General features: G+C 44.9%; 1 protein-coding gene across 1 annotated transcript in view; it reads left to right on the top strand.

Annotated features, from left to right (window-relative positions):
- Window positions 1-4428: 4428 nt before the first annotated feature.
- Window positions 4429-27358, top strand: part of UACA (uveal autoantigen with coiled-coil domains and ankyrin repeats) — a 33534-nt gene continuing 10604 nt past the window's right edge. Inside the window, exons 1-14 of the mRNA XM_019533901.1 lie at window positions 4429-4759; window positions 10242-10375; window positions 12845-12933; window positions 13506-13570; window positions 14819-14876; window positions 16271-16341; window positions 16447-16553; window positions 17828-18009; window positions 19167-19204; window positions 21691-21780; window positions 23318-23425; window positions 24943-24975; window positions 25865-25963; window positions 26183-26219. Coding sequence (XP_019389446.1) covers window positions 4724-4759; window positions 10242-10375; window positions 12845-12933; window positions 13506-13570; window positions 14819-14876; window positions 16271-16341; window positions 16447-16553; window positions 17828-18009; window positions 19167-19204; window positions 21691-21780; window positions 23318-23425; window positions 24943-24975; window positions 25865-25963; window positions 26183-26219 — 1147 coding nt within the window. The 5' untranslated portion in view covers window positions 4429-4723. The remainder of the gene's footprint in view (window positions 4760-10241; window positions 10376-12844; window positions 12934-13505; window positions 13571-14818; window positions 14877-16270; window positions 16342-16446; window positions 16554-17827; window positions 18010-19166; window positions 19205-21690; window positions 21781-23317; window positions 23426-24942; window positions 24976-25864; window positions 25964-26182; window positions 26220-27358) is intronic.

The following is a 27358-nucleotide window of genomic DNA, read 5'->3' as shown; positions in this document are numbered from 1 at the left end:
TGAGCAGCAGTTCAATGAATGCTCCCTCCTTCTGCATGGTTAATCAGTTGACCTGACTGATTATTGGGTAATTGCCGAACTTTCACGCTTATCCATTATTTGTTCCTGTGTTTCCGGCTGAAGTACTCGGAGAGCTGAGCAATGAAAGCTGGAGGTGACTTTTCCATGACTGCTGCAGTATCATTTTACTAGTTGGCTGCTTGACAGCGCAGCATTGGAAATGAAATCTGCATCCCTTCCAGGGGGTGTTTTGCTTCTGCAAGGCATTTGCAGAGTGGATTATCGCACAATGGCATCGCTGATGGGCGCTGATTGTGCTTGCGGGCTGCATCTGATATAGTGGATATTGTGGATATCCGCTGCTGTGACTTCGGGGTGCTTGTGTGTATTGTACAGTCCCAAGACTTGTGCACAAAACTTTCAAGACCGCCTTCCAGGTGCCAGGGACCCGGCAGCAGAGCTGCGTTATGGGCAGATAACATTGAGTCGACTTCCAAGACTTCTTAAAGAAGTGGGGTTTTTTGATTCTCGACTTTCCAATTTGGTTGTTTCACCCACTTCAGGAAATATTTGCTCTGCATTAACTGAACGTTGACAGTATTCTCCTCCAAGTAGACACCCCCTGTACGTTTGGCAGCTTAGCAGCTCTGGACTTTTGCACTGTTGTCATGTTTGAGAGGCCTTCCAAACCCATTTAGTGCTATGATTTTTAAGTCTGTTTGTACTTAAAGAATCAGCAGCAACATCCAGGCTCATACAGATTACTTGGCCTTTCTCTCATATTTTTCCCCTAAAAGTTTTAACTGGTTTGTTCCTAGCAGAAGGGAGACAAATGCCTTATTTTACATAATTGCACAAAATGAGGGTTGGAAGGGCCTGTAGTGGTTACATGTAGTCTAACCCCCTGCTCCAAGCAGGACCAGCTCTAGCTACATCATCCCAGACAAGGCTTGGTCTACCTGGGTCTTCAAAACCTCCAAGAATGGAGACTATACCACCTCTTTGGGGAGCCTGTCCCACTGCTTCACCACCCCCCGGTGAGAGTTTTTCCTAATATCCAACTCAACTTCCCTTGCTGCAACTTGAGCCCATTGCTCCTTGTCCTGTCATCTGCCCCCACTGAGACCAGTCCAGCTCCATCCTCTTTGCAGCCCCCCTGCAGGGAGGTGAAGGCTGCTACCAAATCCTCCCCTTGGTCTTCTCTTCTGCAGACTAAAGCAGCCCATTTCCCTGAGCCTCTCCTCAAGTCCTGTCCCCCAGCCCCCAACCACTTTCATTGTCCTCCACTGGACTCTCTCCAATGTGCCCACATCCTTTCTGTAGTGGGGGCCCACAGGTGGACACAGGACTCCAGATGTGGCCTCCCCAGTGCTGAATAGAGGGAAGAATCACTTCCCTTGACCTACCAGTGCAGCCCAGATGCCATTCGCCTTCTTGGCACCAAGGGCACACTGCTGGCTCCTGTTCAGCTTCTTGTCCCCTGTCACCCCCAGGTCCTTTTGTGCAGAGCTGCTGCCCAGCCCATCACCCCCAGCCTGCACCGGTGCATGGGATTGCTCCCTCCTAAGTGCAGGACTTTGCACTCGTCCTTGTTGAACCTCCTGCGATGGTTTTTTTTTTTTTTCCTTTTGGCCCAGTCCTCCAACTTGTCTAGGGAACTGAATCCTAGCCCTACCCTCCAGCATACCTACTACTCCTTCCAGCGTGGTGGTATCCGTGAACTGAGGGTGCACTCCATGCCATCTTCCAGGTCCTTGATGAAGATTGTGAACAAAACCAGCCCCATGACCACTCCCTGGGGCACTCCACTTGACACCAGCTGCCAACTAGATATTGAGTCAGTGACTGCGAGTGGGAGCTTACTTCACACAGAGCTTTTGTTTCCACCTACACCAGTTAACACGACTCTGGTGCAAATGCTTATTAAAATGCTGTGACGCAGATTTTGTTTTCCTAGCCCTGGAAATCTGAACATCCCTCCCCTGCCCCCAAACCACAAACGGCTCGGCTTTCTTAGCAAAACGTGAAGCACTGCATTGCTCTTCTGGTCCTCTCCCTCTTCTCTGATCTTTCAGCTCTGCAGGTTTATTCAAAGCTGCTTCATGGCTGATAAGACCTGTAGCCACTTCCTTTTTGGGTAATTTGCTGCTTAGGCTCTTTGACCCTAAATGGATGCAAGGTAGGAGCGGAGTTTTATGGGTCCCCAAGCAGTACGTGCAGGGCTGGCCTTGTGGGAACAGGGCTGTAAGAGGTTTTCGTCGGCCACTGGAAGAGAAGTCCAGGAGACCTGGACGAATGCTGGTATGTCAGCCCATGGAAATGGAGAAGAGCCAAAGCTTTGGCGGGGCTGGGTGAAACTGAATAGAGAAGCAGTCTGACTTTGAACAGGATATAGTCTTTAATTGGAGTCATATGGGTTGGTGCAAACAGAGCCAAGAGATGCAGCCAGCCAAGTATTTCTGTTGCTCCAGTGCTGGGGGGGAAGGGCTCTCTGGGACCATCTCTGAAATTTGTCTTGGAGAATCAGGCTCTTGATTTCCAGGCATTTATGGAAGTACTCTATGGAGGGCATCCGCCTCCCCAGATCTTGTGGGACGTTGCACGTAACCCTGCTAAGTGATCTCTTGATCGGATAATGGACAAACGCTGATTTCCTACAACTTTTTCCTTCCAAGGCTGCTATGTATTGGTTTTCGATATTGTAATCGCAATACTGTCTCTTCTAGGGGAGGGGGTGGTGGGAGGCATATGCTGTTATTCCTGGCTGTTCGGGGCTGGTACAGTACAGCCAGTCGGCATCGCTTCTCCTGTTCTTTCCTACAAAGATTTGTAATCTCCATGCTTCTGCTTTGGGCCCAAACCCTTTCTCTAGTCTTTAGTGTACTGATGAGCTATGCTATTGCCAGGCCACCAGTTTTTCCAATGCAACCTGTTCTGACCTGTGCTTTTCAAACAGTCCTTTTTTCCAAATTTTACTTTTTAAACTTGGCACACTCAGGAAAAGCTTATGTTCCCCAAGTGCCATTTATAGCTGCTGGAGGTTGACTTGCTTCACAGTCATAAGACAGCTTTTGGGGTGACTTAGGCTGTATGTAATCACTTAACTTGTTGTGTGTTGCTTTTTTTTAAATTGGTATGGTTCTGTTGTGGAAACTCTGACGGCAAATAGCTCCTGGTATGTGGATTTTCAAGGAAAACATCTTGGTGTCATAAGGCAAGGGGCTATTTGTCAGAAAGCAAATAAGATCTATTTATTTATTCATACAATGAATATGCTGCTCTTCCCCCATAAAGGTTCAGGGTGGCATATGGGAAGAGAACAGAATAACTTGAAAGGGCAGAAATACTGTAATACTCCCAATGTTGTGAGATGGCTGCACTTTTGCAGGGCAGAGATTGCCTGCACACTGTCTCATTTGTATATGAGGGGGCAGGAGGCTTTGTAAAAACTGTTTTCCTGCCCCCCGATCCGTTTTGGAAGACTATGTTTGCAATCGTGCTGCGTGCGACAGTCTTGCAGGGCTTCTATTTTCCTTTGCACATGTTCATATCCCCAGCAGACAAAACAAGCAATAATCATAAGGTTGACCTAGTCCCCGAAATATGGCATTTAGGAGCTCTCTGTTTAAATTTAAAACGTGTGAAAGGGGACCCGGCCTCTTCGGTACCGTTAATCATTATGCTGTCTACTTAATGTTTTGACAACCTTGGTGGCTCTTCTCGTTTGACACGTTGGGAGACAGGCTGGCAGCAGCCGTAAGCTGAAACCCGGTGGTGTTCAGAATGGGATTTGTTGTAAAAGGAAAATTTTTGAAGTGCCAGGCGTGCGCTTTTCCTAAATTAAAAGCGGTTCCATTTTTGTTGAAATACAACCACGCATTCCACTTGCCGCAGGGCCGCAACTTTGTCTGCCATCAGCTGACCCGAAAGCTGCTTTCGGTGTCGTGTGGTGGCGGGGCGAACTTGTCTCCTGCCAATATTTATAACATCCTATTTAACAGGACGGAGCATGACCCTCCTCTAGTGTCAGTCAAAAGTTAATTGGACTAATGTGTTCGTTCCTTGAAGGTGGATGCCTGTAGCTCTGAAAACCGTGGCTCTGCGGTGGTAACGTGTCATGCATACTTGTCTTATTTGCTAGCAATAAACCTAAAATATATGACTCGGAGGATAAGCACGCATGGAATGTATTATTAGCTATTCCTTTCTATCGCCCGGCTATCAAGTACTGGACAATCAGAAAATAGAACGGGGCTGATGGGAGACTGTCTACATATTGTTTACGGGGTATTTCAGACCTGGGTGGTATTTACTGCGAGTCTGAGTCACTGTGGTTGTCTGTGCTGCAGCAGGGGAGCTGCAAAACTAGACGCCGGGGGTAGGGCTTCCCTACGGGGACAGCCACGGTGACAGCCACAGTACAAAGCGGGACTGGAGGAAGAACTGCTCCGCCTGCCTCGGCTGTCTCTGCACCCTTGGAAAAAGGAGGGGAAGCTCTTATCCAAAGAGTTATGAAGTCTGAAGAAGATCCTGAAGATGGAGAAAACGTCCTGGGGGAACCAAGCTAAGTGAAGGATGGAGCAGAATGAATGTCAAGCAGTAGACATAGCCGGTGTCCTCGAGCAGCCTGCTTTGAACTCCGGCTGGGCGCTTGCTTTGTGAGCTTCAGCAATTTTAAACTGAATGCAAGATAAATTATTTGCTGCTGGCAGCAAATTCTAGGATGAGCTGTTGGTTTTCCTGTGCTGCAAAAAACACAGTAGGTACCTTTTGTGTTTCATGTTACTGGGAGACTTTTTTTATAGCAGCTTTCTCATTATTCCACGTGTCCCTCATTTTCATCAGCCTTAATATTGTCTGCTTGTTGGGAATTTCCAGGCTAAAATTTTAAATGTGGAGCTGTTCTCTGAAGTGCTTAACAGGCACTTGGGTTACTGGACCATAATAAATTGACATAATGATTTCTAGAAAGAGATTATTAATAAACCTTCATATAAATTGTACTCTCTCTTACACTAATACTAAGCATTTTTACGCTAATTATCTTAATCTTGAAGATCTTAATTGTGGGTTTAACATAACAGACCTGTTTCATTTGAAAAAGGGCTTCCATTTTTAAAGGCCCTTGTTGCATTTTTGAATTCATTCCTTCATGTTGAAGGTCAAGCCTGAAAATCTGACAGTCGAAAGCAGCTGTTTGCATACGGAGCGGTGCAAGTCTTGCATTGGATTGGACACGTTGAGTGCTTAAAGAAGTGGAGAGTATTTAGAAAGGAGAAAGTGCTGCTTGTCTACATGGTCCATATTTATATTCTGTGCAATTAAACTCTTAATAGCTCATCGCAGCTTCACAGAGCTGCGTGGAAAAAAACTGAGCATCGCACAGGGGGTCTAAGCAAAACAGCTTCCCTCTCCAGGAATTTATTTATTATTTATTTACATGGTTTTTTGGAGGAATGATACCAAAATGTGTTAATTGTCAGTGCAAGTAAGGGTAGATCTGAACCTTAGATTAACCAAAGTGTGTGTATGTGCACCTGTGATCTACTTGGGTTACAAGGTGTGAATCTACCCTGCCGTCCACTACTCTTTAGACTAAGAGTCTAAGGGGCTAACTTATAGCAACTAGGAGAGAAATTCCAACGCAGTGGCTTTTTACAAGCAAACAAAAGCCAGGGTGCAGATGCATTGATCTCCCTGCATATTGGTTACTTAAGGTACCAGCCATAATGGCTCGGTTATTTTTACCAAGTGTCCTACTAGGTATCCGTTGCTTACTGTTGCATTACAGCAGACGAGAGAGGCTCTGGTCATGCTCACGGCTCCACTGTGCACCTTCCGTGGTGCAAATTCAGATTCCTGCTCCAAACCTGCAGAGAAGACCTTGTAACTGCCCATTGGTCTTACTACTTTACTGAGTGACTAGAGACGGATGTCTTGCTGCGTGATTCCCTAGACCTGCCTGGTTTGAATATGCCCAAAAGCCTCTCATGTTCCTTAATTCAATCTACCCGCTACCCCCATGCTGGGAACACTTGATTTTTTTTTTTCTTTTGAACCCCTATTTTTGAAGTGGATACATTTATATGGATTTCAGCCTTATTTTCCTCTGTCTTGTTACCTTTTCTCTGCATGCTTGTAAAGTCTCAATGTCTTCTGTTATTTAATGTGCTTCAGAATTTAAAGCTGCCAAAAAAAAACAAGGAAAGTTGCCTGCGGCATGCAACTCCAGCGTTTCATGAATGTCAAGTTTGCAGTATTTGAAGTGAGAAAGTGGCATGTAGGGGTCTGGGGGTGGGGAGTGTCTCGCTCCTCTGCTTCGGGAATTCAGTAATTGGCTAAAGATTGACTTTGCATGATCATCATCTTGCTGAAAGAAAAAGTTTCCAAACTAGCATTCAGTGAGTTGGTGCAGCTGGAAATAGCAGTGGTACTGTTTTAATGACTTTTGTAGAGAAGCTGGTCTCTGTGTAGCTCAGCGTGCTGCTATCATTCCTTCATAAGCCTTCTTCTTTGGCCACCGGTCTTGCTAATAGGAATGGATCAGTCTGAAACGCTACATAAAAACTTTTAAGCTCGGAGTAGGTTCCCTTTTTTTCCCCCCCTGCAAAGTGTAAGGCGGCTCAAGTGGCTTCGACCAGGAGATCCAAAAACTGGGTTGCTAATGTGGGTGGATTTGTCAAGTTTCTTGGGTGACAAGCTACGTGGAAACATCAAAGGTGCATACACATGTCTGCGGGACCAAATCTACAATCACACGGCTTGCTTTTAAGGTGTTTGGCTGTAGATGGGGTCCCCACTTGCACACGCATTCGCCGGTGCTGGATCCAAGCTGCAGTGGATGGTGGGGGGCATGGCCTATTGGGAGGGTTTTGGCCGGGGCGGATCGGAGGACTAACAATAGCTTGGTTGGGGGGCGGGGGTATAGGAAAAGCACAGCCTGGGTGCTAGGGTTGGGGCAAGTGGCCTGGCTCCTCCAGCCCTGGGGCTGCTCATCAAATGTGTGTACACATTTGGTTATGTTGGGCTTGGTGTAGCCCAATCAGTGTAGCGCACCTCCTTAGGTGAACTAAGTAGGCTGGCTGGTTCTGCCCAATCTAAATTCCCCAAATGTATGTGCAGTTCAGCACTTGGGTCCACCTAACCCTAGTTAGTTTGATATAAGTGTACCACCAGCAGCCACCCCAGATGCTTTATTCTCCTGGCATTGAGGGGAACGGGTACGGTTTTCTCATGATCGGTCTAGCCTCGATACTCTGTAGGAAACTTGCAGCGGTTGATCTTGAGATGTCAGCTCCCTCATTCTCATTTTTTCTCAAAACAGGGCTAAGCTTTGAAGACTGCACAAAGATGACTAGAATTTCTATCCTAATGGCAGCTAGCAGCCCTGGAAAGCCGTCTTCTCTTGTTCATTCACTGCCAGCAGGGGGTTTTCATGTTAGACTGGGAAAAAGGTACCTAGCTGGTTCCGTTCTGGTCCAGCTAACTTTAAGGGGCCGCGTTCAAGGAGTATTGTTAGGAGTTGTAACTTGGATGGGATTTTTGCACTGAAATAAGTGGGTGTTTGGAAAGGTATAAGCAACATTGACACTAGTGTGCATCGGTTAGGTTAGATATCAGGAGGCGCTACGTCACGGTCACGGTCCCAGCGGCTAGGGTCTGGAACCAACTCCCAAGAGAAGTGGTGCAGGCTCCTACCCTGGGGGTGTTTAAGAGGAGGCTGGATGAACACTTGCTGGGGTCGTTTGATCCCAGTACTCTTTCCTGCCATGGCAGGGGGTCAGACTAGATGATCCACTCAGGTCCCTTCCGACCCTAGAAACTATAGCTATATTATACGCTGCCCAAGAAGGGGCCTAGCCACAAGGTGCTGTAACCGAAAGCTGACCATTCCACAGGTACGTTGGAATTACGCATTCCCTGTAGTCCATGCTGGTGCCCGTTCTCCTCTGTAGGGCCTGAGTGCTGGCAGCCACAGCCCAGCCTGCCTTTCCTAGGACCCGCCTGAGTTTCAGCCTGAGTCCCAGTGTCCCCAAAGAGCCCCTGAAATGGGCCTGAATTAGAAACATTGGTCCCAAATTTATGGCCCCCCCTTGCAAACGGGTAGCTGGCAGCACTTATGCAGCTGGGGAAACTGAGGCATGGCAATTGAGTGACTTGGCCATGGCCGCTCAAGACCCCTGTAGAAGAGGAAGGAGCAGAACCCACTTGCCTGGCCCCTTGGCCACCTCCATGGTGTGTGGCTGTGCCGCTTGCCCCACAAGCCCCTGCCTATCCTTGACTGGGGTCTGGGGCTCAGGAAGAGAGACATGAAGGGCACCAGATCCTTGGAACTCTTTTTGAGGGGGGCAGCAGGATGGATTTCAGGGACTTTATCTTGGTCCTGACCTGGAGTCAGCCCCACTGGCCACACTCTGCATCGTGGTCCTCTCATTAATGGCCTGATCATGCTGGTTTCCTTTAATTCCCTTTTCTCTAGTTGCAGTAGTCCTCTCCTTCCCATATTGCAGTGAGGTCCAGCACCTCATCACTGCTCCAATTAGAAGCCCGTCTGCCAAGGTCCAGGATGGACAGCTTTAGACTCATTCTGGCTGAGCTGGAAGTCATGGGAGAAAAAGCTTGGGCTGGCTAGCTGGTACATGCTCTGCACCGTGTTTGCACTAGTTTGCCCCCCTGGGGTTGGAAGATCACACTCCTGGGACAGAAGAGGGGTTGACTTGGTGCCAGAACCACCACCTGGGCAATAGAGTTCAGGGTGGGGAGGGGCCATGTGCATCCTGGGATACTGGAAGTCTTCAATTTAGGCAGAATAGTTGCCTGTAGTAGCCACACCTTAATGGAAGAGAAGCAAAATTAGGTGGACTAGAGATGATCCTGCTCTGGAGTGGCATAACCTTAAGCCACTTAAAATGTATCAACCCCTGGACTAGCTGGATGTTAAGAGCTCCGGAAGCCCCATGTAACAAAGCCCTTGGTTCCTGCTCTTGCAAAACTGCTTTCTTTGATCCTCTGATCTGTTGCCCACTTGTTTGTCATTTTGCCATTGAACAATCCCCATCCTTTTTTTTTTTTTTTTTTTTTTTTTTCTTTACTATTTAAAAGCCTTGTGTTAATGTCACAAATTTAATTGCAATACTGAAGCAGGAACCCATTGCACTTGGAGGTTAAGCTGTCTGGAAACATGAAGTTGTATTTTTTTTATTGAAAAAAAAAAAGAGGGAGAAATCATAGCTAAGGACGGCTTGTTCTGCTCCTGTTTGACCGTTGGCAAAAGAAATGAAAGGGAGGGCAGCACTGACAGCATGCATCTTGATTGCGTTAGATGCTTTGAAAATTTCTAAGCCCTTTACATGGATGATCTTGCTAACATTTGTTGCACGCTACTGTAACACTTAATGTAAAGAGTGGCAGTATCTTCCACATCAGTAAAGCAAACTCATTTTAAGAGCTTGTATTCTCCAGAAAGATATGCTTGCATGTCAGCATCAGAAGCAAGTGCACCGGGGTCAGTTGTTTGAGGCAGAGGCTTGGCGCGCAGTTTTTTTCAGAGATAGAACTGGTCTGATATCCTGAGACTTGGCATGGATGTTAGCTACTCTTATCTGAAACTACAGGAGCTGGCATAAGTACCACTTAACTTGTATCACGGAGCTGCCGAAGGGCGCTGGATGACACTTCTGTATCCTAAATAGTTGCTTTCCAAGTCAAACGTTCACTTCCCAGGCCTTGGTTCTCCAGCCAATTTAATAGTTATTGTGAAGACATTTTGCTGAAAGGTTTGATCTCTTGCACAAGTAGAACATGGTGTGCTGGCTGGCAAGGGGCAGAATAAGCGTTTCTGCGGTTCGTCTCCTGTCCTACATCTGTTTCTGTCTAGTGCAGGAATGCACTAGATAACGTGACTAACACATCGTTGTACGTGGCTGATCTCTCCTCCACTCTTCAGCTGGAGAATTGTGCATCCACAGCTGCATTTTGCATAAGCTTGTTTTAAAAAAAAAAAAGTGTGTGGTGTGTGTATGTGGGCACATGTAACACACACACATGCTGAATATATACTAGACAGTGGAGGTTTCCAGCTTGAGTTGTAATTTTATTGAAAGCATTTTGCCTGGGAATTGAAACCTAGACTGTGCCTAGCTTTTTCCTGGGGCAGCCGAGAGAGGTTCAGGTTCTGCAGTCACCTCATGCATGCATTCTTTTTTTTTTTTTTTTTTTTTCTCAATCCTTTCTTTTTACAGCTGAATACAGACTGGAACAAATATGACGATCGGTTGATGAAAGCAGCTGAAAGGGGAGATGTGGAGAAAGTGTCGTCGATCCTTGCCAAAAAGGGAGTCAATCCCACTAAACTGGATGTGGAAGGGAGGTCTGCGTAAGTAGCTCCCAGGAATCTACGGGGAGGTTGTCTTGGTCCCATCTTTACCCCTCTCTGCACAGGGTGTTCTCATAAATTCCCACCATGCTGGAAACCCTTCTCATTACAACAGGAGATTTTAAACCAAAGAAGGAGATGTTAAACCAAATATGCAAATGGCATATTTTTCTACAAGAAGGCCCAACTGCATGGACTCGTATAGAAAAAATCACACTTCGTCTGCTCAGGGCTGTCAAACCTCCTGCAGACTGCAATGAGAGCAAAGATAAATCATTCTTTAGTGCCTGCTATCCTCCATGAAAGAAATGCCTGAACCCCCCTGGCTTGGAAGGCCAAAGGGCACAGCTGTTACCCTCAACTCTGCTCCTTGAGGTAGCGATAGCCTGAATGAAGTGCATTTATTCCCGTGGGCAAGGTGAGGCTCTTGTAGGGTGGTGGAGAGGGAGGAAGAGGCAGAGAAGAGAGATTGTAAAGCAGGAGGTTAAGGAAAAAAACATTTTGCTGAAATCTGTGCAGCAAAGGATAATTCCATGGATGTAAGAGACTTGGCCCCTAAAGGTAACAGCGGGTGACCTAACCATCCCTATTGTCTTTTTGTTATACAGATGAATGGTGTATAATCTGGGTGTATGAAACACACACACGTACGCACGCGCGCATACCTCGGAGATACCGCGGGTTCGGTTCCAGACCACCGCGATAAAGCGAGTCACACAAATTTTTTGGTTTCTCAGTGCATATAAAAGTTATGTTTACACTATACTGTAGTCTGTTAAGTGTGCAATAACATTACGTCTAAAAAAACAATGTACATACCTTAATTAAAAAATACTTTATTGCTAAAAATGCTAACCGATGGAAAAATGGTGCCGATAGACTTGCTCGACGCAGGGTTGCCACAAACCTTCAATTTGTAAAAAAACGCAGTATCTGCGAAGTGCAATAAAGCGAAGCACAATAAAACGAAGTGTGTGTGTATGTGTGTGTGTGTGTGTGTGTGTGTGTATAATAAAAATATGAGCTTTATTTGTGCAACAATATAGACAATTTTTTCTATACTCTGCAAAAAAAAAAATCTTAAACTTCTTCTGTGGTTTGGGACCCGTCTGTTTTCAAATTTTGTACAAATTTTATTTGATGTGAAGAATAATGTGGAGGTTTGCTAAAACCTTTTGATTTCTCTATTTTAATCTGGTCACAAGTGTTGAAGGGCCAGTACAATCGGTTTAAAAAAAAAAAATAAAAAAAAAAAAGGGCAATCTTCAGAACTAAACTAAAAATGAGTTTTTGAAAAGCATTCTCCAGATATTACTGCTAGCCATTTGGGGTTGAATTATAGCCTGTACTTTCAGGCTGTTCAACAAGTTTTGCATTGTATTATTTGCAGTAGGTAGTAGAAATGCATGTGCTAGGGAGGAATATTTTGTAGTTCAGTTTAAAATAGTGCCTTTCTGATCCTTGCTGAACTGTTCTGGTTTCTGGATCGTACTTTGTCAAAACGTTGTTTCTGCCAAGTACAGGGGTCTTTGGCTATTCACTTAGCTATTCTGTTTTCAGTCCCTTCCCCCCCCCCCCACCTATGGCTCATGGTTTAATAGCTTTCCAGGTTTAGTGAATGGATATGTGCATGATGAAATGCAAGTCTGGAGGTAGAATCAGTATTCTCCTGGAATGCAGCCGGGGGATCCAGCTGTAGCTTTTAGAAGTTGCTTATCACTTGGCTTAAATATTTTATGGAAGAGTGGTAGCATGGTATTTGTGTATCCAACTCTTATCTGGTTAGAGGGGGTTCTGGTCCATGCCTGTTGGTGGGCTGAGCTACGTCCATAGATCCTGATGGGTAAACTAACCTCAATAATTGCTCCGTTGTCTGGAAAAGAAGCTCCAGTGCTTTAAATGATCCTCCGTGACTGTGGTATACCCTACCTTCCTCTGAGTCCCTAATATTTAAAAATAGAGAGGTCCAGACTTCTGTGTCCCACTGTTAAAGCATTTCAATTCTGCACCTGTCAAATCCCGGAGAGCAAAGCAGGGATGGCAATGTGGAGGTGGTTGGACTAAACAGGAAATGTGTCTGGACCCAGTGGATTTTGAGAGGGGTGAGGTGCAGAAGGAATTGTTCTGTACCCGAATTGATCCATGATCTTTAATACTTGGGTTGGTGGTTCAAAACTCCCCTGGTTCTTGTAATAGTTAAGTTGGCCTTCCCTGTTGTTCATAAAATTTGGACAGAAGCCTGGGTGACTAAAACTCCTTCGGAGTATGAAGGAGCCATGCTTTGAGCATTTAAATGCTTCGTCTTGCCAAATTTGACATGATTTAGAAGTGGACAGCTTGTCTAACTTACTCGTTCTCAGGTACACACCCAATAACCTTACCTGCAAGCCAAGAAATGACTGCTTTCTGCCTTGTAAAACTCTGTCACTTAAGCCTAGAAAGGCACAGTTTTATCTCTTTCCATTTTAGGTTTCATGTTGTAGCATCAAAGGGAAATCTAGACTGCTTGAATACCATTCTTCTACATGGGGTTGATATCAAAGCCACTGATGCTGCAGGTATGTTTTCTCAAAACTTTGAGACCATGTTTTCAAAAATACTAGTGTAGGTCGATATCCCATCCTGAAACAAAATTACTTTGTTAAATGTTTGTCATTTGCTTTACATTAGATCTGTCCTAAGCAGTCTTCCATTAGCACTTCTTACACCTGGTATAAAATGTGTCGTGGTTTCCAACCTTTGAAAATTGCTACAAATTTAGATAACTTTGCAGGAGTAAGGCCAGGGTGGATGGACCACTGTTGCCCTGCTGCCCCCTATTTAAAGTGCAAAGAGCAGGGAGTGCATAGTTTGATAGCAGCTACAGGCCTTCTGAATAACCAGAATCAAGCCGCAGTGAGACGTACACTGCACGTACCTCATTAAGTGATACTGAGCCTAAATGAGGTATGAACAGTTGAATTAACAGGCTCACTTCAGCTAAAGGGCTGTTGTTAATGTAGGATAACATATAGGATTGAGAAGATGGTTTGTGCCCTTTGCATGGTTTAAATGGCTGCTTATGCTAGTGTTATCTTGTACTACATGTTAGTTCCCAGCCTAATCCCATTACGTACTTTTTAACTCTTAGGGAGAAACGCATTGCATCTAGCTGCGAAATATGGACATGCTCTTTGTTTGCAGAAGCTCTTACAGGTATGAAAAACTCAACTAATAGATGCTATGTTTTCACAATTTGAATGCTGAAGAAAGAGACGCACTTTTTCAGAGATGCTATCAGTACACAGACTAGTTGACTTTTAGAGCAGGGGAGTTTAAGTAGCTACTTGACTTGTGCTTGCCCCAAAAGTCCTTTTTATGAGTTTTCTTAATTAAAGAATAAAGTATTTTCCCACTGCTGTGTGAATGTCCTGCCCAAAGACTAGCCATACACATGTGGAGCTGTAGAATAGATTCTGCTAAAAGCTGTTGGATGCGTTGTATTTTAAAAAAAAAAAAAAAAAAAGGTGCATTTTATTGCATATTCAGTGCCACTTCATAGCAACACCAGGTGTTTTGGGGGGGACTTATCTGTATACATGTGTATTTAAATTATGGTGTCCCTTTATGTCTTTGAATTCGACATCGGACTGGGAAGACAGCCTGGGTTGTCAAGTCCTGCTCTTGTAGCAATCAGGTCCCATAACCTGGTGTCATAACATGTTCAAGTTCCATCTTGAACTCCTTGTTCCTGCTGTTCCAGAACCTTAAGACTAGTTTCCAGTTTAATTCTTTTTTTTGTGACTCATTTGCTCTGTGGAAATTCATTATTTTAAATGGTTCCTTTCTTTCCTTGGCATCTTACTTGTCAGCATGCCAGCATGTGCACTGGTAACGATGCCATTTGTGTTGGCTATGGGAAATATATAATTATTTCAGCTTGATGAAGAAACATGTGCAGTGGTTGGGAAAGTGCTAGGAAAAGTGCCTAGAATGTAATCCTTTGCAAATAATAACTGTGGTTACCTTAGACATTGCACACGCACACTGACAGTGTTGAAACTCATCAAGTATGTGCTCTTTATTTCACTGCACATGTTCAGTGTTAAACAAGGCATCTGACTTTATTTGATTATACCAATTTTTAATATTTTTTTTGTGTGGCTAAGGTACATTATAAATAATCCTCTTCAACAAGTCGAGAGTTCAAAATATAAATTTTGGCCTTCTCTGTAAAGTTAGAGAAATTTAATATAATTTTGTTTGCCTTAGTTTCTCAGAAATCCTGATTTTTCCAAACTGAATTCACTTCTCCAACATAATTGTTACAGGTAGTTTTGAGTTAAGAGCAATGTAATTCTATTTTTTTTATTAGCTCTTTGATTTGTAGGACAGGGAGGTCATGCATGCTAAATAAGGGAACTGAATCTTGCTAATCTCAATCAAGAATTATTATTTTAACAGTTCAATTGTCCAACTGAAAATGTGGATTTGCAGGGCAGGACTGCTCTTCACGATGCAGGTAAATTGGGCATTGTTCTATTCTGCTAATTGCTATATGGCATTTCACTTCATGTTGACAGGTTTGTTTTTTTTTTTTTTTAGTCAGCCTCATAAAACATTGTGGTAGAAAATATCTATCATGCATGTTTATCTTCATCTAATTATATCACTCAACTGTGTTCAAGATAGCTGAAAGTACTTGGGCAGTTGTGTTGTCACATGATTAACATTTATGACAAAAAAGGTTGGCTGAAATAGCTGTTGCTTACCCTGAGCTAAGAAAAGGGATCTCTTTCTTGGAAGGAGTGTGATAAAATGCGGTTCACTTTTTTTTTTTGGATCTGCTTGTGTGAGAGGGGAAGGATTATTTAAAAAATGTTGACGCTGTTTTGGACTCTAACCAAAATGCTTGTATGGGGATTCAGAGCTGTCATGGACTTTGCCCTCCTTAGGGGAGCAGAGATTCTGACGTGCCGCGAGCTAACGGAGAAAAAAGACTATTCGGTCTTGGAACCAGCTACAGGGCTTGGATTTTGTACTAAAATCTAAAGAATGTACCAAGAGGCAGTGTTTCGGGTCATGGGTATGCAGTGCTAGCAGACCAAAATAGCTTAGTCTTGACCTTTCTCCAAGTCTTGCCAATACCCTGTGCCCTTTTCTTACCATTTTAAACACTCACTGTGTTCAGCTCAGTTGGCACGTGCTTTCCAGAGCATGGTACCCGAGCTCATTAAATCCTAAATGATAGGCACCCTCCATGTGTTTCTGTGTGCCTTTGCAGTTGCCTTTTTAGTGGGGAACTGTACATTATAAACCATCCATGTTGGCTTACAGTATTCTGGAAGTGGCTGTTACAGCTGCTATATCCCAAACAACATTACTTTTTAGCAAAGTGGACACTCAGCGTAAGACTGAGGCCAACTGATTTAAAAGTATAGTATTCTCGGTGTTCTTCTTGATGAGCTTTTTCTCTACAGCTGATGTTGAGCCACGCTGATAAGCGTAGATGGAGTTTTCTGCGGAGCCAGTCTTGTCTCAAAGTGCCACGCTTTTAGATCTTAAATGCTTGAATGTGTGCAGTAAATAGACCCATTATCCTACATGGATCAAAATACAAGCAGCTGACGTTTGTTTCCTGCACTTCGCTCCATACGATGTTGGCATCGTTCATGTAGCGTGCTTTAGGGGTGTGCATGTGCAGTAGTCCCTCTTGCACCACCCAGTATCTTTCCTGGCTAACTCAAGGGTAGCGATGGGTTCTCGGGGGTCTTTCAGGGTCTGTCGGACCTTGAGAGAGAGTGACTGTGCAGTGGAGCCTGGTAGCTGACTGGGGCTTTGGGTATTGTGGGGGTTTGTGGAAGGCTGTGCCCAGATGTATAAATAGCTTTCTTCTCCTTGTTTTGCTCTTGAAAGCGATGTCGGACTGTTCCTCTGGCATACAGTTACTGTGTGATCATGGAGCTGCGGTGAATGCCAAAGATGGGGTAAGTATATTGCTCTCTCCCCTTGCCTGAATTGTCCAGGGCTGCTCATGTCTTGTCTTCCACAATGTGTCCTTTCATTCACTTATTTTTTCCTTTTTTCCCCAGGATGGGAGGACACCACTGGTGCTGGCCACTCAGATGTGTCGTCCGAGCATATGTCAGAGTCTGCTGGATAGGGGAGCTGACCTCAACTCCAGAGACAAACAAAACAGGTGATGCATGCAGCTGGGCTGTGCTGGAAGTAGGTTTTGCATTGTTGAAGACCAGAGCTATCCCTCAGCTTTCAGTCTTTCAAGTTTACACAGATTCACAGAGGTCTAGGGCTGGAAGGGACCTTGTGAGATCATTGGGTCCAGCCCCCCTGGTTTGGGGAGGAAAGACTGCAGGGGTCAAATAACAGCAGCAAAGTATGCATCCAATCTCCTTTTAAAGATCTCCAGGGTAGATGCCTGCACCATCCTGTCTGGGAGTCTCTTTCAGAGTCTGGTCACACAAGTTGTAGGACAGATGTTTCAGCTGTGCAGTTGCATGATACCCTGTCTTATGAATATTGGTTAGATAACTCACTGTGGCAGTGGGTTATCTAATCAGTCCTTGTTTCTACCAAAGCCTGTCTCAGTTGAACTTCCAGCAGTTTTTTCTATTCTTCAGTGTGTAGATTGCTGGCTTTGTGCAGCTGAAATGCTGCCGATTTGTGCAGTCATGTCAGGTGGCTGCTTGTAGTGAACTGGAAGGAGATGGATCCCACAGCTGGAAGGTCAAGGTGCCTCTCCTACACTTAAAAACTCATGACTACCTACCTGCACACTACATTCATAGGCTCCCTGCTACCCCTCTGTGGCCCCTGTTAAGGTTTCTTTTTTAAAAGCCTTTAAGTTCTTTCAAGGCCCCTGTCTGACTTTGGTGCTTTTGAGACATTTATTATGTGTGTGTTTGTACTCTGATTTTTCAGATGCAAGCTTTTCATCCCCTACTTATTCCTGTGAAGAATAAAAGTGTAGAGTGCTAGCCCAGAACATGGGTGCATATGAAACCTGCTTCTCAAGGGCATGTGCACTCCTTTTGGGGTGGGATTACCTGTGTGTCCAGGCACCTTCCAGTGTTTGGCCCAAAGTTTATGGCCATTTTGAACTGAGCAGCTGGGTAATAAACAAACAAAAAAAAAACCACAAAAAACCCCACACAACTATCTTTGCTTTTCTGAAACCCATGACAAATCAAGGAGAAAACAAAGACTAAGTCTTATTTCAATTTTTTCCTTTAATCACAGTTATGTCAATGGCGTTAAGCTGTCAAACACCTTACAGATTGGTTAACCAATCATTTGATTTGGTTTTTCTTTTTATTGGGGAAAGTGTCTTGTCTGTAAACAGCACAGCCTTTTGTCACTGAGTTCACAAAGTACTGAACTGCTCTTTTTGAGTAACTGTCCATCAGAAATATCTCATCTTCCTCAAGTGTCTGTGTGGTCTCTTTCCCACCCCAGGACTGCTCTAATGTTAGGCTGTGAATATGGCTGCAGGGATGCAGTAGAAGTGTTGCTCAGAAACAGTGCGGATGTTAGTTTGGTTGATGCCCTTGGTCATGACTGTGCTTACTATGCCAGAATTGGTGACCATGTTGACATTTTGGCCCTACTAAAGACTGCCATTGAGGATTCCAGCAAAGGTAGGAAGAGCATGCCTGTATTTAGAAAATGTTTCTCTTTCTTTTTGTTGGATTGTTTTCCCCTCTCTCCTCTTGATGTGTTCAGATGTATCATTTCTCACACAGGGACCATGTCTGTTTTTGAGCGGGCAGGTGGTAATTATACTCTTTATACTTTTACTCTCTCAAGAATTTTGGAGTACAAATTGAAATTATAGGGGGAAAATGACTTCTTGGAAATGAATGCCTTCAATATAAGAATGTGTTTGGTATAACAAAGCTATTAGACACTTCCCTCCCCGTTCGGAATAAAATGACAAGTTTCCCTAGGTGTGGCATACTCTGTAAGGATATGCTTTTAAGAAATTGCTACTCTTGTGAGGCTGTAACTAGTCTGAATTAAAAAACAAACATGGAAATGATGAATTTGAAATCAGAGGAGATGACTTGTTTAGCCTACAGCTGAAACAAGTCTAGAAGTCGGACTCATGGAAGCCAGTCAGTCATATTTATATTGAAACGATTTGGCTTTGGATGTCTGAATATTTTTTCAGGTTATCCTGAAATCAATGTGAGCTGGTAAATACGTGCAAAAATATTAGTAGGTTAATGTCTACTCTGTGGCATGAGTTTGAATGGGAGAGAGCCTGCGGACAGATGTGCTGTTTGAAGTGCTTGGAGTGCCAGTGAGCATGCAGATGTTGATGCTTGAAGAAGCCCTTCACATGTGACCTTCAAAATCCAGGAGCCTTTTGCAAAACAGAATGCTACCCTACGTGTCCGCACCCTCCAGCGCAGTGCGACAGGGTTGCCTGGTCCTCTTGCCTTCCGCCCTATCCTGCTGCCTCCACCGGTAGTGGGTTGGGAAGAGAGTGGGGCAGAGGCTGAGCCAACGAGCGCTCTCCTCTGTGCTTGTCCTTGGGATCCTCTGGAGACAAGGAGGGATTCAGGGGTCCATGCTTTTCAGCCCCGTGGCTGGATACAGCTGCTGCTGCATGCTCTTGTGGCCTCTGTAAAAAGCACTCCAGGTGTTGGGGAAGGTGGGAGGGTGCATGTCCAATGGACCTGAAGCACTTGAAATTGGAGCAGGATTTGGAGTGCTTCAGGTGCCATCTATCCATGCCCAAAGATGACTCCCATTTTTGTGTGGTGTTTTTTTTTTTTTGTCTTTTTTTTAGTGAGGGACCTCACGAAGAAAGGGCAGCCTGAACAGAAGGTAAGGCTTTTCTGTGCCAAGTCGCTGATTTCCTTTCCTGATTATAGAAGAAGTTTATGTCTGTTGCTGCCACTCCATTTTCTTCCTTGACAATGGTTCCATCTTTGGGAAGATAGGCACACCCGTTCCTCTCTGCTCACTTCTGATGGTTTCATAGAGGAGGAAACCGCTAGTAATATAATGCGGTTTAATATAGATTTAATATAATCTAGTAGATCTTGCCTGACTAACCTAGTCTCTTTTTATGACCAGGTTACAAAGCACTTGGACGCAGGAGTAGGGGTAGATATCATTTACTTAGACTTCAGGAAGGCCTTCGGTACGGTATCCCACCCCGTACTGGTGAACAAGTTAAAAGGCTGTGATTTGGATGATTACATAGTCCAATGGGTGGCAAATTGGCTAGAGGGTCATACCCAGAGACTGGTGGTGGATGGGTCGGTGTCGACCAGGAAGAGAGTGGGCAGTGGGGTCCTGCAGGGCTCGGTCCTTGGACCGATACTCTTCAATATCTTCATCAGTGATTTGGATGAGGGAATGAACTGTACTCTGTCCAAGTGTGCGGATGATATAAAACGGTGTGTCTGCTTCTCCCCACAGGAGGGCAGAGAACAACCACAGGCAGACATGGACAGGTTGGGCAAATGGGCAGAAAACAATAGAATGTGATTTAACAAGGAGAAATGCAAAGTGATGCACCTAGGGAAGAAAAATGTCCAGCACACCTACTGCCTAGGAAATGACCTGCTCGGCAGCATGCGAGTGGAAAGGGATCTTGGAGTCCTAGTGGACTTCAAGATGAACACGGGTCATCAGTGTGATGAAGCTAACGGCACTTTATTGTGCATCAGCAGATGCATGACAAACAGAACCAAGGAAGTGATACCTCCCCTCTGTCAGGCACTGGTCAGACCTCAGCTGGAGTACTGCGTCCAGTTTTGGGTGCCGCACTTCAAGAGGGATGTGGATAACCTGGAGAGGGTCCAGAGAAGGGCCACTCGTATGGTTAAGGGCCTGCAGGCCGAGCCCTACGAGGAGAGACTAGGGCACCTGGACCTCTTCAGTCTCTGCAACAGAAGGTTGAGAGGCGACCTTGTTGCTGCCTATAAATTCATCATGGGGGCGCAGAAGGGAATTGGTGAGGCTCTACTCACCAAGAAGCCCCTGGGGGGTCACAAGAAATAATGGCCATAAGCTAGCAGAGAGCAGATGTAGACTGGGCATTAGCAGGAACTTCACGGTTAGAGGGGCCAAGGTCTGGAATGGGCTCTGAAGGGAGGTGGTGCTCTCCCCTACCCTGGGGGTCTTCAAGGGGAGGTTGGATGGGCATCTGGCTGGGGTCATCTGAACCCAGCACTCTTTCCTGCCCAGGGCAGGGGGTTGGACTTGATGATCTATTGAGGTCCCTTCCGACCCTAACATCTATGAATCTATAATGCATTATTCAGAATGAGTGGGGACATCCAACATTGTTTGTCAGTAAAACCTCTTCTGTTGTCTGAGCTCTGTACAAGCAATTGCTGAGCATACCAGCGACTCTTGTCTGCCATTAGTGCGCTCTCACCAAGCTCATTGCTTTGTGGAGTAGGCTTGAGATGCTTTCTTGCCTACATGAAAGACAGAAACTTTATTCTGAATGTCTCTTGAGCAATATTTTCTCCAGGCCTTTATTATTCTTTATAAATTACCCTCTGTGGCTAATGCTGAAAAGCTTATCAGCATGTAACCCAAGTTCTCCGGGGGTTTTACCTTTCACTGAAATTCAGTGAGTGGTAACCCTGCTGAATAGCCTTGCCAACTGGCTGGGATGGAAAGGGAATTCATAAGCTAAATTGCTATACTTGCTAAAGAGAGGTGGCTGCTTTTTTCCCCCCCCCCTTGCTTGTTGTCTGCCATTTGGTCTAGTCATATCAAAGTCAATGTGAAACATTTCTGTGCTGGACGGCTATATCACACTGCAGAAATATTTTGCTGAATAATACTTCACGCTGGCAGGGGCTCGGTAGGTTCTTTTCTTAAAACTGTTTGGTCCCTATAACAAAAAAAATAATTTGTCTGCGTGGCTCGGGCACTTCAGTGCCGATTCTCCTTTTGTACGATTTTCAAATTTGTCAGCCCTTCTGGCTGCTTTTCTGGTCTGTGGTTGCAGCAATGAATCTGGACCTTGCTCTTTTAAATAGGTGGCATGTTTGTTAGTTTGGGGGTTTTAAGTTTGACTCGCATCGTGGTTTAACTCTGTTGCGATGGTGGCAAACGTTTGGACTGTGTGTGTTGTTTCCCCCCACCCCACAAAATAAAATCAAATCCTCCCAGACGAAGTGTGAACTAACACTGCCCTCCTGTGGAATATATAACGAAGGCACGGTGGCAACTGAAGTTGGAAGGCAGTGCCTGCACAGCAGCAGCTCTGCCCAGAGCCGAGTGCTCTCGGCAACAGAACTAAGCCTTCCTCTGTTTAAATCCCCTATTTCATGCTGCCACAACAGGTTGCTAGCACACCCCAGAAATGGAACCAGCAGCAGGCACAGGGTGAAGTGAACTTCCAACCGTATCAGAGGGAACACCTGACTATGCAGGTAAATCGGAAAACCGTCTGCGTTGCTGTCTAGGCTCACAAAGGATTGGCGTTTGGTTGCCCATTGGCACGTGTGAAATGCAATGTCTCGCTCACAAAGTTGGTCTGACTGTACTGACAGTGCGGTCTAAACCCTTCACTGCAAAACTGTTGGTGCAAAAGTGTTTAGAGTTATACATGCCTTCTGCCTCCATGGAAAAGGATGCTCATCCATTGAGTCAGACAGCCTGATGCTGAGAAATGATGTATGCCCTGCATTGAGCGTGCTGTCAGGGAAGTGAGAGTTTCTGCTGTCTTGCAGGACGGGCTGTAGTAATAAATTGCTGGCTCAAGCATTGGAGTCATTCCCCATAGGCAACAAGTGCGATGTTTTAAAGCCATCCTGCACGCAGCTTCACCAGTCTCTGGTGTGACTGGTGAGCCAAGGTACTCATTTCTCTGGCAACAACAAGCAAATTTGATTTTTTGAACTGTTTCACCTTTTTGCATCCCACATGTGTATAGTGGGTGCTCATAAAGCATGCTGATCAGAGACCTAAATTAGCTAAATGACAGTTTTTGTCAGCGCGTTGAGCTATTGATAGATGGCAGCGTCATAGGCCGCTAACACTCATATGAACTTCCTTTGAGCACTTCCCTGAATGACTAACTTAGGGAAGATATATTTTTTAGGCATCTCGCCAAAAAGAATGAATCAGCCCGTTATAATTGTGTCTGCTGATTGGCATTAATGTCCTCCTCATTAAGAGTTTCATTTACATTAAGGAAAACAGCCACTTCAAAACTGCGGCTGTTATTTTGAAACATGGTGGGTACTTAACAGAACGACATAAGAGCAGTGGCCTTAAACCTGAGAACCTGACTGCAGTCTATCAACAGGGCTACTAAAGGGCACACCTTGTTATACTGCACATCAGGGAGGGAGTAGTAGCATTAATTATGATTTTTTTTTCTTGGTTTAAATTGAGCTCTTAATTTTATTGCATATTTTATATTAAGAATATGGCTTTTCAGTAATGGAGCAGATTGTTAAAAGTACTAGTGGTGACTTCAGAAAGCGTGCATATGTCTGGATTTGACAGAGAGTGCTAGGCTAATGGAAAATAGAGTAGATGCACTTATGCTCGTTTTAAAATACATGGCTAAGGCTTCATCTGTGCCGCTCCAGACATGCTGAGTTAAAAGGCTATCATTATGCGTCATGCAGATGAAGAGGCTTTCACGTTACATCATTGACCGTGGTGGCTGGGTTTCAGACACTTTAGCACGAGTTAAATCGCTACCTGTCAACATGTACAAGATAAGAAACAGTTTTTGAAGTATCTGAGTATGGACAGGCAAAGATTGTGGTAAGGACTGTGCAATATATCTAGAGACAAGCTTTCAAAGTCACTCTAAATCCTTTTATATGTAAGCACTTCGGGATCAGATCTAGGTTGAAGCTACAAATATGTTAGAGATCTTGTTAAATAAGAATAGGTCTTTTGCCTGACTGTCCTAACACTTTTATGTTTGGACTTCCCTCTTCTTTATTTAAGGAACTGGAGACAGAAAATAAAGATTTGAAAGACAGATTGAGAGAAGTTCAGCAGGAACAGAGAATGCTACTAGACAGATTCAATGGACTTCAACTACAGCTGAACGAGGTAAAAATAGTGTCTGTGTAGTCTCATTGAAAAGCCATAATAATCCCCAGACTTCACAAGACCAGGTTCTGCATAAACCTCAGAAAAGGGTGGCTTTGCCTAGAGTTGTGCCCTGCAAATTGTCAGCATTTTTGCTTATGTAAGAAGCAAAAATGTACTGGCAGGTTGTTACTTTTAGTAAATTGGGTGTTCTGTTAGAGGGTTCTCTGCTTTGATAACCATCTGAAAACTGAATGACTTTAATTAAAGGAAAAAAAAATACAGCTCCAGACTTTGTTCATCAAGCAACATCAGAGTAACAAATGCATCCCTTTCCAGAGGATGAGAATGCTTCGTGCAACGGACTGTCACTCTGATGTTTTCAAGGATTTTTCAGTACTCATTTTACTTACTCAGCTTACTGGGTGTGTCCACATGTGTTTTTATGCGCACCCAAACATAACGCATACTAGCCTAATGTGCTTCAAGGTGATTTAGGCATGCGTCTACATGTGCACGTGCTAAGGTGCATTAGCATGGGAGTGCGGACTGACTTAGGACTAAAGTTAGTCCTGAGTCGGTGGACACGTAGTGCGTTAATGCGCGTTAGTGTGTCTACATGGTCACCAATGTGACTTAGCTATTCACGCATAAATTTGATACCTGCTTTATGCAGGTATCTAATTTAGGCTTGAATAGCCTAAAATTGCCATTTTAAGGCACATTAAGGGTGCGCTTATGGAGACGCGTGCCCTTAATGTGCCTTAAATTGGGCTAATGCACATTAAATGTGCACGTGTAGATGTACCCAATGTGTCATTTATTAACCTGATAATGTAGATTCTTAGAACCATAGAAAATGAGGGTTGGAAGGGACGTCAGGAGGTCACATCTACTCCTACTCCCTGCTCCAAGCAGGACCAGCCCCAAATGCATCATCCCAGCAAAGGCTTTGTCTAGTCTGATCTTAAACACCTCCAAGGATGGAGACTAGACCACCCCTCTGGGTAACCTGTTCCAGTGCTTCACCACCCTCCTAGTGAGAGAGTTTTTCCTAATATCCAACCTCAACTTCCCTTGCTGCAGCTTGAGCCCATTGCTTCTTTTCCTATCACCTGCCCCCACTGAGAACAGTCCAGCTCCATCCTCTGATACGTCTCGCATAGCAGGCATTCCTACTGCTCAAAACCAGTCTGACTAATGGCATTTTCTGGTAGCTGTTAACACTTCCCAGGCAAAACTGTCTAGACTCTGTCGTGGTTACTGTTATAGCTCTAGGAATAAATTCTAACCTCATGCATGGCCATAGGTAGGTTTTTTTTTTTTTATATATATGTGACTGTTGCTTGCTAGTAACATTGATTGGTTGTGGGGTATTTCTAGGAAGTGGATGATAGGAGGGACAGATTAGTATGGGGTTTAATTCTAAACTGGAAGGTGGCAATCACATTGTCACCTGCTGGCAAACCACTTGCAAACTTATAATTGAAACGTGTTTGAACTTACAATTGAAACATGGTCTCTTGTCTGCCTTACAGGAGCAAATGGTTGCTGATGATCTTGAAAATGAGGTAAGCGAATGTCACTCCCTTTCCTTGGTGATTACTAAACCCCTTGGTGAGGGGTTGTGAAGATCGGATTGGGTTGGGGCAGCAGCCATGGGCTCGGGGGGGCTGTGCAGGCAGTGGTCTGGGGGGGCCCAGCTGGGGCTGCCCAGCAAGAAGGGGCTCCTCTGCCTTCCGTGGGAGCAAGCAGCAGAGCCACCTCCTTGTTCTCTGCCCCAGGCATTTCCCCGCCCGCATCCCCCTGCTCCCAGCTGTGGGCGAGGCTGGGGGGGTGCTGTCTGGCCTGGCATGGACCCTGGTATCTGCTGTGCAGGCAGCATCTTGCCGGGCATGGCCATGGCAGCAGGAGCAGGATGGGGTGCATGGAGCCAGCTATCTCCCTCCTGGGGCTGTCCCGCTGCCCAGCTTGAACCCTGCACGTGACTGCTGGTGGCAGAAACAGCTCACCTGGGTGGACAGGTGGGGGTCCAAGTTGGGGCAGGCAGGCAGGAGCCTGCAGCCCAGGGCGGGCAGGGAGCTCAACAGCCACAACTTGGTAGCCAGCCCTTCGCAGCCCAGTAGCAGGCTGTGGTCCGGTGGTTGGGAACCCCTGCTCTAGACAATGAGCAGTGACTTAGGAAATCAGAGTTGTAATGCACGTTGTTATTATCAGTGAGTTTTTTTGTTTGTTTTTTGTTTTTTTGTTCTGCCATATCCATCTCCATGTGCTTCATATATGTACAGATGTTAGTATCGTAGCGAAGCATATGGAATCGGGAAGTGAGGGGTTTTCAACGTTAATTCTGGAGAAATGTCCACCAGGGTTTTCATTTTGGGGTTTTATTACATGTTTTGAATACTTGTGGGCTGAGCTAGTGCCGAGTAACTGATCTTAAACCTGGAATTTTGTTTGCAGAAAGATGAGCTGAGGAGACTTCTGACAGCCAAAGAAAACCAACAGGAAGAGAGCCTAAGAACTATTGACACTCTGAAATCTAAGCTTAAGTACTATGAGGTATGTGAATTGAATTACAGGAAATGACATCTATTAGTAAATGTTGAAGCAATTGTAGTCAAACTCATAAATGTCTCGTCCCAGAAGTCATTACACACTGCTTAAAATGGATCTGGAAATGAGTATCAACATTTCATCGTCTAGAGACAAGTAGAATGAAATGAATATTTATCTTACTTTAACCTAAATTACAGCAATCTTTTTTCCCCTTTGTTTCAGGGTGACTACATGGGGTCTGGAAGCAATTTTGGCAACAGTGAGTATATTTTATTTTCAGAACTGACCTTGTGGATTGTGCCATCTCAGAAAATCCAAGTGAAACTGTTGCTTTTTATTTCTGTTTACTTTTTTTTTTTTTCTTCCAGTCTTGTAGTCTTAGCTGTAGCTGCACTTAGTAAGTGGGTCATGCTGCCTTACTTTCAGGTTTAGGGTTTATATGAATCATGTACCTGTCTTGGATGGATATAAAAATTACCATATTTTCTTGAATTTAAGACAAGGTTATTTTTCCACATTCAGCATGGGGGGACCTCTCTTGGATTCAAGGGTGGGGAAGCGGCTGTTTTGGTTACAGCTCTAGCCCTGTCCCAGGGTCAGAGTCAGAGCCGTAGCTACTGCCAGCCCCCCCACCACATGCTTCCTTGATGCTGCTTTCCCTATTGCAGCGGTGGGAAGGGATGGATTTGAAGAAAACCCTCCAATAATTAGATTCTAGGCATGGTAAATTATAACATTTGTAAGTTTTCTGTATATGGTATCTAATTATTGGGGGTCATCTTGAATTCATAGTTGCCTTGGATTCCAGTAAATGTGGTAATAAGATGGAGGGATGGGATGGGGATGGGGAAACACATGCACATGCCTACACACAAGTAGAGATGGTCTCATGTAGCAGTTGTTCTCCAAAAGGAAATGTCAGCTATATTCTGAATAGAGAGAGGTAAATTTTAGTATCTTGCATGATGGCATTAGTTAAGACCACACAACTCACTGGCCATGTTCAAGAAATGCTCGTTCAGATGAATGGGCGCAGAGAAGGGCTGCTAGGATGATCAGGGGACCCCATCCTGCCAGAGGAGAAAAGACGTGGCTGCTTTAGCTGAGCCAAAACAAGGCTGAGAGAGGATAGGTATCAGGTAAACAGCAGGTAGGGAGAAATCCATTTAAGTTAAATGGCACATGAATAAATGGGTGTAGAACTGTAGGGAAGTAGGGCTGGAAGGGACCTCGCAAGGTCACCTTGTCCAGCCCCTTGCTCACGCGGGTTCAGTTATTGCGATTTCTTAGACTGGTTCAGGGAGCAGATTTTCTCTTGCCTCTGATCCACATGGGTTACCTTCTTTGCTGCCAGGGGTTCATATCTTCCAATGGGTGTTTGTGTTCAGAATAGCTCAG

Source organism: Crocodylus porosus, unplaced genomic scaffold (genome assembly GCF_001723895.1).
Source record: "Crocodylus porosus isolate Cpor-Errol unplaced genomic scaffold, CroPor_comp1, whole genome shotgun sequence".
Classification (NCBI taxonomy): Eukaryota; Metazoa; Chordata; order Crocodylia; family Crocodylidae; genus Crocodylus; species Crocodylus porosus.
The sequence above is the reverse complement of the archived record's forward strand: the minus strand, read 5'-3'. Positions and strand labels throughout refer to the sequence as shown.